The following is a 15,742-nucleotide window of genomic DNA, read 5'->3' on the forward strand; positions in this document are numbered from 1 at the left end:
TTTTGAGCAAGTCCTAACGTTACTCTATGCAAAAACGTTATAATTTATTACTCTTGTTGAGGATAAGCAGCTCAGATAATGTATGGATGGTTGGTTACAGTACATAGAGGGGTATGTTAATAGATTAGTATGTCAGGACATAGTTTCAGTAGTTGGGTGGGCAGATAGAATGGTAGATAAATGGGAGCTACATAGCTATGTCGGGAGGAAAATTTGCACATTTGTGGACACCATGAGTCTGTAGACGAGGACCTTGAGAGGTAGATTTGTACCTGGATTGCACTGTACATATATTCGGTAAGTAGATTGATGGAAAGTAGATAACTAGATGTGTGAGTCGGTAAATAAAATGTTTAGATAATCTAGATTAGTGGTTGGGAGTGATCAAGAGGCATGTTCCAATACTTTTGTCCATGTCTAATACCATAGAGGCATGCAGTCTTTCATCCCCCCCCCTCTCTCTCCAAGTCTTCATTGTATTGACGCGGCCCTGCCCGCGCTTCTCGCACGTTTCCACGCCACGACTCTTGTGACGTCACCACTAGGAGGGGCTCCTCCTCGGTCTGCCACGGTCGCTGTTCTCGGTGCTGAAAGGAGAGCGACGGCCGCGTTGCTACGCTCCCCCTTCATTTTGCAGCCATTTTAGGTTCTTCCACCAACCCCCCCCCCACCACCACCGCCACCCCCACCCCTCCTCCGGCCATGCGATAGTCCCCTCTCGACACCCCGCCCCCCGCAGACTCCCACCTGCCGTCAGCCGTCATGCGCTCGTAAAGGCGGGCATGGATTGAGCCAAACGGGGGGTATGGCGTCTCCGTGGAGCCCCGTGCTCGTCTTGGCGTCGGCCGTCTTCCTCTCCTGCTCCACATCTGGCCACACCGACCGAAGCTTTGGTGAGCGTGTCTCTCTTCTCTGACTCCCGACGTGTCATGTTATGGCTTCTAATGTTAAACCGTTAAAATGGAAAAGAAAAAAAAAAAAAAATAAGAAAAGTTGAGACCTCGTATCAAAAGTGGTACAAATTCATACGTCGCATGTTTACTCCCTGGTGGGGGGGGGGGGAAATGTTCTCATAATAGTTCTGCGTTGCGAGGCAAAAGCCATACATCCCCGATATAGGAAAGTTACATAATAGACAACAAGGCCCAGTCAGTGTCATGATATACTCCCACTCGTCACATTATCCGGAACACTTATCTAAATAGAAAAACCATTGGAAAAATGATAAGCTTGTTTGAGGTATTCATGTAACAGTATTTTTATTAGTTTGCACTCCATCATACTTTTTGAGAGATGTGGCTAATATTTTAAGATAGTGGGGAAAAAATGGCAGGAATGACTCCAAATTGCATGCGCTGTATATCTACTGTATGCCCCCATTTCATTGAAGTTGGGGCATTATAAAATGTAAATAAAAACTTTATTTAAAAACTGATAAATTGCGTGTACAGTGTTCCAAAAAAAGATAGGGGCATGTTTACCACTAAGTTACATCACCTAAATAGACTCAATAGGTGAGCTTTGTTTCCCCATTCTTGCTTTATGTACAACTTCAGCCGCTCAACAGTCCAGCGTTGTGCTTGTCGTATTTAGCGCTTCATTATCCGCCTGCAGAGTTTTTCATTGAGAGTGAGTTCTGGACTCCCTGGCATGCAAGTTTAGTTACTTGTGCTCTTTTACAATGAAGTCACGCTGTCGTAACACGTGCAGAAATGTTCGCTTAGCATTGTCTTGCTGATATGAGCGCTGACATCTCATCTGGAGATGCTTTTAAACCCGATTTATGACACTCACCCTTTTCCAATTAGCTTGTTCACCTGTGGAATGTTCCAAAGTCATTTGTTGATGATTTTCACCTTCCTTCAATGATTGTCTGGTGTAAAGTCATTTATTGGGAAGACTGTGGTATCCATTTTGACTTCAAGTGAACACCCAGTGATGCAAACTGACTGACACTTATAAGGCTGCCAAAATATTTAATAACATCCCCTGCATCCCATTCAAGCGTCACGGTATGGCGTTAAAGGGGGCCCTTGTTACGGAGCCACAGCGGCAAGTTGAGCGTTGATTCATAGAGGCTGCTTTGTATTGATCATGTGGTTTATGTTTGGAAGCATTCATTCCGCATGCATATGTCAGAAGCGCGGCGTGCGGGAGATTGTAGATAAATTTGCGTCGGCCAGCCCGAAACGCTTGTGACTTCAGCGTGTTAATAGCTCTAAGATATGAACCGGTCGCAGCCTTTATAAATTCACTTCTACGGATATGTATGAGGAAGGACGAAACAAATCCTTGGATGGCACTTGCACTAGTAGCTGTAGTTCATTTAGATGGGTGGCTCTATGTTGTAAGAATTAGTAGATGGCTAAGGACTTAGATGAATTAGGTAGGCCCTGTAGATGTGTCAACAGGTACTTGATTGATGGGTAGCTTGATGGATTTTGATTTATAAAAAAAAAAAGTAATAAGAAATGGGTTGTGCACCTTTATTGGCCACTTCAATGCTAGAAATAGTTTTGCAGTGTTCTAACTTGGTAATTCAAACGGGTGTGTCGACTTTTTATATCCATTATACATAGGCATGGAGTTAGATGGGTATGTATAATCGATGAGAACGCGGGTAGTTAATAGAGACTAACTTGAAGGATACATTTGAGAGTACTGGGTTGCTAAACAGGTAGTTGGATATGTCGGTAGATTGCTAAGTAGTTATTTAAATGGGTACGTTGTTAGATGATAGATAATTAGTAGATAGATGGGTAGTTATGTAGGTAAGATGAATTGATAGACAGTTCATAGATGGCGGTCTGTATCCAAGTTAGTAGATAAAGATATGTACAGTATTTTCTGCACCATACAGCACACCTAAAAGCCTTCACTTTTCTCAAAAGCTGACGTTGAGCCTTATAATCCGGTGAGCCTTATATATGGATCAGTATTGGGCCTTTAGAGCAGCTCCATCTAATGGATGCGTAATGTAACCACAGCCTCTACTGTAGTGTCTATTCAATGCGCCTTATTATGTGGTGCGCCTTTATATATGGGGGAAAAAAGTTTTAAAATAGGCCAGTCGTTGAAGGTGCGCCTTATGACGCGGAAAATACGGTAATTGCCAGATGGGTCGTTAGTAAATAGGTAGCCAGTTGTGTAATCGTTTAAATAGGTTGATGTGTAAATGGATGCTTTCATTGGAATTTAGTTCCATATCGCTCATAACAATACCAGGGACACTAACAGAAAACTGAGATCACTGAGTGAGGAAAATTATGTAGGAACCATCGCAAAACCTTGATATTTTTCCTTATGGGCCAGGTTTGAAGTGACAGTTGAAATACTTGTTAATTGTACTGTCATGTGAGTGTTAAGAATACGCTAACAATTTGAAATTTGTGTGTTCTTCTACCGTCGCGACTGAGCCGAGACGCCTTTCGTGCACTGCAAATGTGACTTAATGTATGGCTGCGTCTCGCCGTTCTATACAGACGGGCGTCACACCCCCGTGGTGTCGCGACGTGACGTTTTAGTGAATCACGGCGGGGGACGCTGACGTCCATCAATGTGTGGGTTTTTGTTGTGACGCGAACAACGACTTGATCTGTTGTCCTGACATACGTTAGTTGTTGTGGCGCCCGCCTTCTGGCAGGCCTGCTCTCGGGGACAATATCAGGCGCGCGTCAAAATCACGATCTATCAAGCCTCAATCTATCCAGCTATGCACTGTAATTTCCGGCCTATAAACCGCAAGTTTTTTCACACGCTTTCAACCCTGCGGTTTATGTGGTGATGCAGCTAATTTGTGCGGTTTTTTTTGTTTTGTTTTTTTTCTCTCATGGCCGCAAGTGGGGACTCGAGCGGAAAAGGTAAAAGGGAGACCAGTGGAATATATGTGCCGAGGAAGTGACTTTTACCGGTCCGGCCCTGTTAGCGCGGTGCTACCATTAGCGCGGCGCTCGCGTTAGCATTAAACCCTCTGTGTACCGTCATTCTTTGTAAATATCTTGTGTTTCAAAGGGGTTTCAATGTGGGCACCTGCGGCTTTTACACAGCTGCAGCGTATGTATGTACCAAATGGTATTTCCTTTACAAATGTACTCGGTGAGGGTTATCACCAGGTGCGCTCTGTAGGCCGGGAATTACGGTATTTAAAAAAATATTGTGCGGTGCATATCGATCAAATATATTAGACAAATAGATGACTATGTAGGCAGTTTCATAAATGGGAAAGTCAATAAGCATCTAGATGGGTAGATTTGTCTGAGTATGTACTGTACAGATGTGATTGGTAGCTAGATGGATATTTGGGTATTCACATAAGTAGATAGAGTAGTAGGTAAATGGTTGGGTGGATTTGGATGCTAGTGCACATTTGAAAGCGATGCTTCCTGCTCTGGCTGGTGTGATAACAGAAGGAGTGTGAAGAAGAAGTAGCGAGGAATTAAATTACGCTGGAGCGCGGGTAGCCTCCCTCCCAAACGCTGTTGGCAAAATAAAGCCTCAGCGCTCTTGTCGCTTGTGTCGAAGTGAAAATCTGGCCTCACGGGGACCGGGGTGTGAAAACAGCCTCGGGTATTAGGAGGAGGGCCTGCCAGTGAGTCATCAGGTTCCGACGAAGAGAACAAAAAAAAAAAAAAAAAAAAGGGAGGTCAGAACATGGGTCGTCTCATGTCCTGTCCGTTCTGGGAGCTAATCCACACGTGATAATGAACGCCGTCGCGTCTGCTTCCTTTCAGGGTGATTAATACCCTACACCAGTTCTCATTGCAGCACGGAGGCACACAGCTGAGGCGGCAGATGGAAACTCAAGGGTGGCATCCTTTTTAATTTTATTTTTATACAAAATCGCAGCTACTAAGAGCCGTCAAATTACACGTTACCCGCAGCTTGAGCGCTGGCACCACCGAGCAAGGCGATGGTGAAGCTCTCAAGCTACTACCACCATCATACTACACTGCATTAATAAAACAATCCAGTACAGAGAATCCTTCTTCTTCTTTTCCTTTCGGCTTGGCCCGATTAGGGGTCGCCACAGTGTGTCATCTTTTTCCATCTAAGCCCATCTCATGCATCGTCCTCTGTAACACCCACAGTCTTCATGTCCTCACTCAGACCATCCATCAACCTTTTCTCTGGTCTTCCTCTCGCTCTTTTGCCTGGTAGCTCCATCCTTAGGACCCTTCTCCCAATATACTCACTCTCTCACCTCTGAACATGTCCAAACCATCCAAGCCTGGTCTCTCTAACCGTGTCTCCAAAACGTCCAACTTTGGCTGTCCCTCTAATGAGCTCATTTCTAATCCTATCCAGCCTGTTCACACCAAGCGAGAACCTCAACATCTTCATTTTTGGTACCTCCAGTTCTGCTTCCTGTCGTCTATTCAGTGCCACCGTCTCTAATCCGTACATCATGGCCGGCCTCACCACTGTTTTGTATACTTTGCCCTTCATCCGAGTGGGGACTCTTCTGTCACATAGAACACCAGACACCTTCCCCCAAATGTTCCACCCCGCTTGGACCAGTTTCTTCACTTCCTTACCACACTCTCCATTGTTCTGGATTGTTGACCAAGTATTTGAAGACGTCCACCGTTGCCATCTCTTCTTCCTGGAGCTTCCCTCTCACTCCTCTGCCCCTCACATTCACGCGCAAATATTCGGTTTTACTTCAGCTAATCTTCATTCCTCTCCTTTCCAGTGCGTGCCTCCATCTTTCTAATTGTTCCTTCACCTGCTCCCTGCTTTCACTGCAGATCACAATATCATCTGCGAACATCATGGTCCAACGGGAATCCAGTCTAACCTCATCTGTCAGCCTATCCATTACTACCGCAAACAGGAAGGGGCTTAGGGCGGATCCCTGATGCAGTCCCACCTCCACCTTAAATTCTTCTAACACACCTACGGCACATCCCACCGCCTTTCTGCTGTCCTCATACATGTCCTGTACTGTTCTAACATATTTCTCCGACACACTCAGAGAATGCAATCTAGCAAATAGGGGCATGTACTAAATGTGTCGGTAGCTAAATGGATATATGCGTACATGGGTAGATAGTGAGAGTATTGAGTTAATAGTACTTAAGACTCATAAATGGGTGAAGAATCATTGGCCCATCTTACCTGTCAATCATTACGGCAGCTCCCATCTCACTGAACTGATGCTAAGCTACATGCTAACAAACACGTCCCTGTTTTTATAATTTTTGAGCCACACTTAAACAATCTGAACCCGACAGACAAAGAAATTCAACGTCTCTCCGTCGTTCAGTTAAGGCCAGACACGAGGTCGGGCTCGCCTATTTCTGGTGGTGCCGTTGCCGTGGCGACGCAGCCATCTTTAATTCATCGCCTGTCTGTTGCCGGGCGGGCGGGCGTGTCGCCAGGAACTGCCAGAGAACGGCCTGCATGGGAATTCTGCAAGACGGTCGGCGTCGAATGCGTCGGGCTCCCTTGCGCTCTCTGATGTGCTCCTTGCACTCCCATGGAAATCTCAAATTATTCATGTGGTTTAAAAAAAAAAAAACAAAATACATATATATATATATATATATATATGTATATATATATATTTTAGCTCTTTCCGTCAAACTGGGAGCATGTAGGAAGGCCCCAAGATTTAAGGCTACTAGTACTGACTGTAGCCAAGATGTTACAACATAATCTTTTTTTTTTTTTTTTTTTTTCCCGCCCAGCTGGAAGTAGATAAAAATTTGGAGATACATGTTTTTCACTTTATCGTAAAAACATAAATAAATCACTATTTGCTAGCTCCTGCAAAATCTCCCCAGGCGTTTTTATAACAGGTTGAGCAATCAGTGTGTGAACATTGTTTTAGTCTGGATGGTTCATTAAGATATAGACTGGATAATTGTTGTTCCACCTGCATTTATTAATTGGTAATCAGCAGCATCAACGTAGATTATATTTTAATTAAAAGGCGTCACTTTTAATCATCTCTGCCGCCGCGGCGGAGGAAGACGGCGTGGGCTTTTATCAGCTGCGCGCACTCGCGCACGCTCGGCCGGATGCTTGATTTAATGGAAGGTCGTAATTAATATTGAGAGCTGAAGCAAAAAGTGATGAGGAGGTAAAGTCGGCCTGCCGCTCTACAATATGCAAATTGCATGTTAAACCCCCCCCCGGGCATTATTTTTACTCCAAGGTGGAACAATCGATGTGCACTTTCTCATTAAAAGACTTTTTCTTTTCTCTTCTCAAACTTAAAAAGCTTTTAACTTTTGCGTCACGGTCGACGCGGGCGTCAAAACTGCAGTTTAAATAAATCTTATCCAAAAACAATAGAAATAATCTTGTGCATTTCAGACAATAAAAAAAAAAATACCAGAATATTTGTTGAAATTTGGCTTTTCAACAACAAAAAAAAATATGGTCATGGTGATTATTTTCACAAGAATTATAGAAAGGAGTAAAACAATGGTGAATAGATATAATTCAATAAAGTGAAAATAAATAAAATAAGATTTGGAGCTACTGTATGTTTTTTCAATGGAAAACAATATGATTAATATTATCATTTATCTGTCAAAATATGTAATTGAGTAAAAAATGGAAATCCTTATTTTTAATTGGAAAATCCATATAATAAAGTAAAATTTTAGCAAGTAACTAATTATTAAAGTGAATGTAATGCAAAAAGTATTTACTATAATAATATATATAAGATAAAATAATTGTGCCAGAAAAGCAAATTATGAATGAATAAAGCAGAAAGTCGGCATTTCAAAACTAAGCAAGAGAACATCATTGTAAAAGTAATTGTAAATGTTTAGAAAGTCATCGAATATTATGCAAATATTTTTTTTCCACCGAAACAAAAATAATTTTTTTGACCCATAAAATGACGATATAAGCTCAGTCTCACTTCGCCACGTGAGTCTTCAGTTCCACTTCATTTTCTCTTATTTTTATTTATTTTTTCTTCCAGGTTGCCTGTTTGAAGACGACCTGTGCCGAGCTCATGAGTTCTGCGTCAACGGTATGTCCATCTTTTTTTTTTTTTTTTTTAATATTCTAGTTAATACACTATATCATCATCATACTATATATTTCAGTCCATACTGTGACGTGGGCATCCGCACATTTTCACCCACATGCCAGAGAAGAGAATAATAAAGCAATTTAAAAGAAAATTAATCATTAACGTTAAATGTTAAATAGATGTCATGCAGAAAGTGATTTATTTTAGTATGATTTATATATTTAGAATAAATCAATTGAGACAAAAAAGTAAAAAAAAAAAAATAAAGCAATAACAAAATACAAACAATAATAATGCAAGGGTGAAATGTTGCAAGAAATTAAAATTGTGCCCCAGAAAATAAATAACTGCTAACTAATGATTCGCATACATACACACTGTTACATACTTAAAGATGCACCAAAGTCATGATTCAATGTTTTTCTGACCTATGGTTTGATAAACAATTCCAAAAAAAAAAGATTTTAAAAATAAAAGGGCTAATTATTTTGACTGACTGGTCGTAAAACAAAAAAAAAATGATGCTAGACTCCAGTCAATGTTACAGAACAGAATTTAAACAACTAGATGCGTAAAAACCAAGAGAATTTTATTCCACAAAATGGCCACCGTTTAAAATAACTAAACAATGCTGTGGAGTTCGGGAAGCAAACCGTGTATGTGGCTTGAAAATGAATACTGGAGTACATGAAAAATATTAGCCATACTTTATGAATCCTGAAGAGCGGAGGGCCCCTTCATTTGCATATGAACCCAGGTCGCACAACTGCTGATTGGTGTGGATGCTCCATGTATTATTTTTTTTTTTCTGACGTCGCAGACAATATAGACATAATGAGGGCTGGTTTGGTTGCATGGCTGGGAATGGGAAGGGGTGGCGGGAAGTACAGAGGGCGGGGGGGTGCACTTCTTCTTCTTCCCCGAAGCGCTAACCTGCTTTACTCTTCGCCCAGTTCCTAAAACAAAGATAAAGTTTTGTCACCCGCAGGGAATAAAGATGTATTACCCCCCCCCCCCTCCCCCCATTATATATGTAAGCAAGGAAGGAAAACTGGCGATGACATAACGGGTCTAATCAATGTTTGATGTACTCCATTTTTTTTTTCGGTTTCCTTGGCAACGAGGCTCTATTTAAAATTTCCTTCAGGGACTGTCATTACTGTGTGAATGCTGAACATTCATTATTATCAATTTCATTTGAATTGAATATAATCAAAACAGATCAACTTGTGGATTTATTTATTTACAGAATGAACTGTTCCGATTTTTCAGTTATTCCACTTCTATTTTAAGTAAAAAAAAACTATTTTTTCCAATCAATTTTTGAAAATTGGGGAATGTTTACAGTAAATTTCATTTTTAAAAGTATACTTTTGCACATTGCATATTTTTTCCATTATAATATATTTTAAGTTTTAACTGTACATCTACCTCAAATACTTTACAGTAATATTATGATCAATTATATTTTTGAATTATTGTGACTGCATTTTCAATTTTTATTCATTATATTTCATTTCAATAGCACCAGAACAATACTCCTCCTGTGTTGTAATGCCCAAAAGCTATTTTTTTTTTTTTTTTGAAACAACCATAATGTACCTATTATGAATAAAGCTGTTTCTGTATTTTTCCGGATCATATTGAGGGGTATAAAAGAGGATTTCTTTTTTCTTTTTCTTTTTTTAAGTAGCAAAACAGTGAAGAGACATATAAATCCAGACGCCGGTCCGCCCACACGCTACTGCAGCCTGCTGACACTAACAGTGTGAACGCTAATTCTTTCGGAAGGTGACAGCCATGCGTTTATTAAAAAAAAAAAGAAAGAAAAATGAGGACGACGAGGAGACAAGTGATGAGTTATTAGGACGACATTTGGACCCGTGTATTAGCAGCACAAATCAATATGTCCAGACAGGCCACGATATCGAGCGCAGATAAAAGGAAGCATCATGGCGTGAGCTGCCAATGCAGCCCTATGGGGGCACAAACCAGTGCAATCTGTAGGCCGGTCCCAAGCCCGGATAAATGCAGAGGGTTGCGTCAGGAAGGGCATCCGGCGTAAAAACTGTGCCAAACAAATATGAGCGTTCATCTAAAGAATCCCATACCGGATCGGTCGTGGCCCGGGTTAACAACGCCCGCCCCCGGCACTGCTAACCTACAGGGCGTCGGTGGAAATTCAGCTACTGTGGGTCGAAGACAAAGAAGAGGAGGAAACCGGATCCAGCGTCAGAAGAAAAAGAGGAATGCACAGAGCCTACAACTGAGTGTAGGGACTTTGAATGTTGGGACTATGACAGGAAAAGCACAGGAGTTGGTTGACATGATGATTAGGAGAAAGGTTGATATTCTGTGCATCCAAGAGAGCAGGTGGAAAGGTAGTAAGGCTAGAAGTTTGGGAGCAGGGTTTAAATTATTCTACCACGGAGTAGATGGGAAGAGAAATGGAGTAGGGGTTATTTTAAAGGAAGAGCTGGCTAAGAATGTCTTGGAGGTAAAAAGAGTATCAGATCGAGTGATGAGACTAAAATTTGAAATGAGGGTGTTATGTATAATGTGGTTAGCGGCTATGCACCACAGGTAGGATGTGACCTAGAGTTGAAAGAGAAATTCTGGAAGGAACTAGATGAAGTAGTTCTGAGCATCCCAGACAGCGAGAGAGTTTGATTGGTGCAGATTGTAATGGACATATTGGTAAAGGAAACAGGGGCGATGAAGAAGTGATGGGTAAGTACGGCATCCAGGAAAGGAACTTTGAAGGGCAGATGGTGGTGGACTTTGCAAAAAGGATGGAGATGGCTGTAGTGAACACTTATTTCCAGAAGAGGGAGGAACATATAGTGACCTACAAGAGCGGAGGTAGAACCACGCAGGTAGATTATATTTGTGTGCAGACGATGTAATCTGAAGGAGGTTACTGACTGTAAAGTAGTGGTAGGGGAGAGTGTAGCTCGACAGCATAGGATGGTAGTATGTAGGATGATTCTGGTGGTGGGTAGGAAGATTAAGAAGACAAAGGTAGAGCAGAGAACCATGTGGTGGAAGCTGAGAAAGGAAGAATGTCGTGCGGCCTTCCGGAAAGAGGTGAGACAGGCTCTCGATGGACAACCGAAGCTCCCGGAAGACTGGACGACGACAGCCAAGGTGATCAGAGAGACAGGCAGGAGAGTACTTGGTGTGTATCTGGTAGGAAAGGGGAGAAGGAGACTTGGTGGTGGAACCCCAAAATACAGGGAGTCATACAAGGAAAGAGATTAGCGAAGAAGAAGTGGGATACTGAGAGGACTGAGGAGAGGCGAAAGGAGTACATCGAGATGCGACGTAGGGCAAAGGTAGAGGTGGCAAAGGCTAAACAAGAGGCATATGAAGACATGTACACCAGGTTGGACACGAAAGAAGGAGAAAAGGATCTCTACAGGTTGGCCAGACAGAGGGATAGAGATGGGAAGGATGTGCAGCAGGTAAGGGTGATTAAGGATAGAGATGGAAATGTGTTGACTGGTGCCGGTAGTGTACTAAATAGATGGAAAAATACTTTGAGAAGTTGATGAATGAGAAAAAATGAGAGAGAAGGAAGAGTTGAAGAGGCAAGAGTGAAGGACCAGGAAGTGGAAATGATTACTAAGGGGGAAGTCAGAAAGGCACTACAAAGGATGAAAAATGGAAAGGCAGTTGGTCCTGATGACATACCGGTAGAGGTATGGAAGCAATTTGGAGAGATGGCTGTGGAGTTTTTGACCAACCTATTCAACAGAATACTAGCGGGTGAAAAGATGCCTGAAGAATGGAGGAAAAGTGTTCTAGTTCCCATTTTTAAGAACAAAGGGGATGTTCAGAGCTGTGGGAACTATAGAGGAATAAAGTTGATGAGCCACACAATGAAGTTATGGGAAAGAGTAGTGGAGGCTAGACTCAGGACAGAAGTAAATATCTGCGAGCAACAGTATGGTTTCATGCCTAGAAAGAGTACCACAGATGCATTATTTGCCTTGAGGATGCTCGTGGAAAAGTACAGAGAAGGTCAGAAGGAGCTACATTGTGTCTTTGTGGATCTAGAGAAAGCCTATGACAGAGTACCAAGAGAGGAACTGTGGTACTGCATGCGTAAGTTCTGGTGTGGCAGAGAAGTATGTTAAAATAGTACAGGACATGTATGATGGCAGCAGAACAATGGTGAGGTGTGCCTTAGGTGTGACAGAGGAATTTAAGGTGGAGGTGGGACTGCATCAGGGATCAGCTCTGAGCCCCTTCCTGTTTGCAGTGGTAATGGATAGGCTGACAGATGAGGTTAGACTGGAATCCCCTTGGACCATGATGTTCGCAGATGATATTGTCATATGCAGTGAAAGCAGGGAGCACGCAGAGGAACAATTGGAAAGATGGAGACATGCACTGGAAAGGAGAGGAATGAAGATTAGCCGAAGTAAAACAGAATATATGTGCGTGAATGAGAAAAGTAGAGGGGGAAGAGTGAGGCTACAGGGAGAAGAGATAGCGAGGGTGGACGACTTCAAATACTTGGGGTCAACAATACAGAGCAATGGAGAGTGTGGTCAGGAAGTGAAGAAACGGGTCCAAGCAGGTTGGAACAGCTGGCGAAAGGTGTCTGGTGTGTTATGTGACAGAAGAGTGTCTGCTAGGATGAAGGGCAAAGTTTACAAAACAGTGGTGAGGCCGGCCATGATGTACGGATTAGAGACGGTGGCACTGAAGAAACAACAAGAAGCTGAACTGGAGGTGGCAGAAATGAAGATGTTGAGGTTCTCGCTCGGAGTGACCCGGTTGGATAGGATTAGAAATGAGCTCATTAGAGGGACAGCCAAAGCTGGATGTTTTGGAGACAAGATTCGAGAGAGCAGACTTCGATGGTTTGGACATGTTCAGAGGCGAGAGAGTGAGTATATTGGTAGAAGGATGCTGAGGATGGAGCTCCCAGGCAAAAGGGCGAGAGGAAGACCAAAGAGAAGGTTTATGGATGTGGTGAGGGAAGACATGAGGCAGTTGGGGTTCGAGAGGAAGATGCAGGAGATAGGCTAAGATGGCAAAAGATGACACGCTGTGGCGACCCCTAACGGGACAAGCCGAAAGGAAAAGAAGAAGATCATGGCGTGAGCTGCCATTTATCTCATCAGACTGTTACGTCTCAGACACTTAATGACACTTATTGTCAATACAAAAAGAACCCTAAAACACTGAAAGAGGGCATTGATAGCTTTATCGTTCATCCGTTCATGGAAATTCTTACAATGCTAACAACTAAAACCCTTACACCTTGATGATATTAATTGTACAATATTTAGCGCCCCAATGGACATGGGACAGGTCAACTGCTGTAGTGGATTTAGCGTTAAAACGGATTGCGATGGCTTTTATTTATTTATTTTTAATCTTAGCCAGTAGTCTGGTCCTATTTCTAATGACATTTGCTAAAATGGTAACATGCTAACAGTCTTTATGCCAACATTTAGCAAGATCCATCCATCAATCTTCTACCACTTCTCCGGGTCGGGTCGCGGGGGAAATGGCTTCAGCAGGGATACCCAGACTTCCCTTTCCCCAGCCACTTCTTCCAGCTTTTCGAGAGGGATCCCGAGGCGTTCCAAAGCCCGCCGAGAGACAGTCTCTCCAGGGTGTCCCGGGTCATCTCCCTCCGGGGTCTCTTTCCGGTGGGACGTCCCCAGAACACCTCACCAGGAAGGCGTCCAGGAGGCATCAGAATCAGATGCCCCAGCCACCTCATCTGGATCCTCTCAATGTGGAGGAGCAGCGGCTCGACACTGAGCCCCTCCCGGATGACCGAGCTTCTCACCCGTTCTCTAAGGGAGAGCCCGGACACCCTGCGGAGGAAACTCATTTCAGCCGCCTGAATCCGGGATCTTGTTCTTTTGGTCACGACCCACAGCTCGTGCCCATAGATGAAGGTAGGAACGTAGATCGACTAGTAAATAGAGAGCTTCGCCTTTCGTTTTAGCTCCCTCTTTACCACAGCAGACCGATACAAAGTCCGCATCACTGCAGACGCTGTTGATCTCCCGCTCCGTTCTTCCCTCACTCGTGAACAAGACCCCAAGATACTTGAACTCCTCCACTTGGGGCAGGATCTCATCCCTGCCCCGGAGAGAGCACGCCAACCTTTTCCGACTGAGGGCCATGGTCTCAGATTTAGCATTTAGCAAGATAGCAACATGAATAGAGAAAGCGTAAAGGCGAATTGATGTCAGTTTTAGGTCGTGCCTCATTCAAAAGAGAGTTGCTAAAATGCTAACAATTAGTAAGATAACATGTCACAAGATGACGTTTTTAATCCCAAAAAGAATCAATTTCCCTGACAGTGGCAATCTTAAAAGTGCCGAAGCAATCCAAAGCTGTGATCAATAATAATGTCCGCTAAAACATTCAAATGTAACGTACAGCCTGGGCTTTAATGGCCCCGAGTAGGGTCGAGGTGACCACATAATCAATAAAACACCGCCGGTTAATTGTTTATTCGGGGTCTGGCCTGCACACTTGAGGGAGCTAACATGTAGCACTTATCTGCTGAACTTATAAAAGCAGTAAACCAAAGTTGTCTACTGGACTTGAGCTTGTAAAAGCAGCGAGCCAAAGAGCCACTGGAGAGAGTTAAAGCAAATTAAAACGCCTTTCTGCAGTCTCACACGGGCTGAGTGGCCGTCTCGAAGCGTTCCCTCAAGGACGTTGGGATCATTTGCACCAATAAAAATGACGCTTGCTTCAAGCAGGGAACTTCGACAGTCAAGACTGCGCATGAAACGCTGCCTGCTGCCAAGCGACACCGAAATTAGGAAGGCCGTCCACAAATCTGCGGACAAATTGCGGCGTGAATTCCGAACAATAGAGTTGTGCGATTATTTTAGTGGTTCATATTCAATTTTTAAGGCAGTGCGTGATGTGCTGCTGCTGATTATGAAATAATCCACTGGAACTGACATTTCCACAAATCTGCGAAGAAACAGGCTCAGTGCGTTAGCATCACATTATCAGATGGTACCATTAGCCAAACAGCGCATAACACGCTGCATGATTTACTCTCATTGGATCCCACATTTCTATGAATCTGCTGCTCTCTTGTTATAAGATGATGAAGATGAAATTTAGGCTGGCGGTCTTGACATCTCATCCCGTACTTGACATTTGGCTTGGTACAGACAGTCAAGATTAAGATAAGATATAAAGAATTTATAAAATATTTTCACAAATTTGTGTACAAATGGGATCATTTGGTTGCCGTTGCATAACAATATCTTTAGTCAAGATATGATATGCTAAGACATTGGATGCAACATTGACACAAAACTTGCTCTGATGGAGATAAAAGTACGGCTGACTGGCTTTGCCAAAAAAGTTTAGAACTTTGGCAAGGCATACTTCAGTCAACATTTCTAGAAAGTTCATGATATGCTGATATACAAATAGAGAAAAACAAGACTCCATTGAAACCATACTTGAAAAAAAAAACGGACTAATAAACATAAGGGTTATGATATGAGATATAAGATATATGGTATGATATGGTGCACGTTGCTATGCATAGCTCAGCTTGGACAGACAAACATGAAGTCATTTTTGTGCTTCTGCCTTTTTTGGACTGCTTACTTGTGTAGTAAAACCACCCGCAACATCATGTCCTTGCCTCGGAATCCTGCAATTTAGGTCCAGTCCCTCGCTACGTGCCCATGACAGATAGTGCACGATATGCTGCTTTCTGCTGTCCCTCGCTACAAA

General features: G+C 43.0%; 1 protein-coding gene across 1 annotated transcript in view; it reads left to right on the forward strand.

The window, feature by feature from the left end:
- Positions 1-746: 746 nt before the first annotated feature.
- The window catches only part of ptprn2 (protein tyrosine phosphatase receptor type N2), a 110,201-nt gene continuing 95,205 nt past the window's right edge, over positions 747-15,742 (forward strand). The window contains exons 1-2 of the mRNA XM_061805863.1: positions 747-893; positions 7,943-7,993. Coding sequence (XP_061661847.1) covers positions 806-893; positions 7,943-7,993 — 139 coding nt within the window. The 5' untranslated portion in view covers positions 747-805. The remainder of the gene's footprint in view (positions 894-7,942; positions 7,994-15,742) is intronic.

This window comes from Syngnathoides biaculeatus, chromosome 19 (assembly GCF_019802595.1).
Source record: "Syngnathoides biaculeatus isolate LvHL_M chromosome 19, ASM1980259v1, whole genome shotgun sequence".
In the NCBI taxonomy this organism is placed as follows: Eukaryota; Metazoa; Chordata; class Actinopteri; order Syngnathiformes; family Syngnathidae; genus Syngnathoides; species Syngnathoides biaculeatus.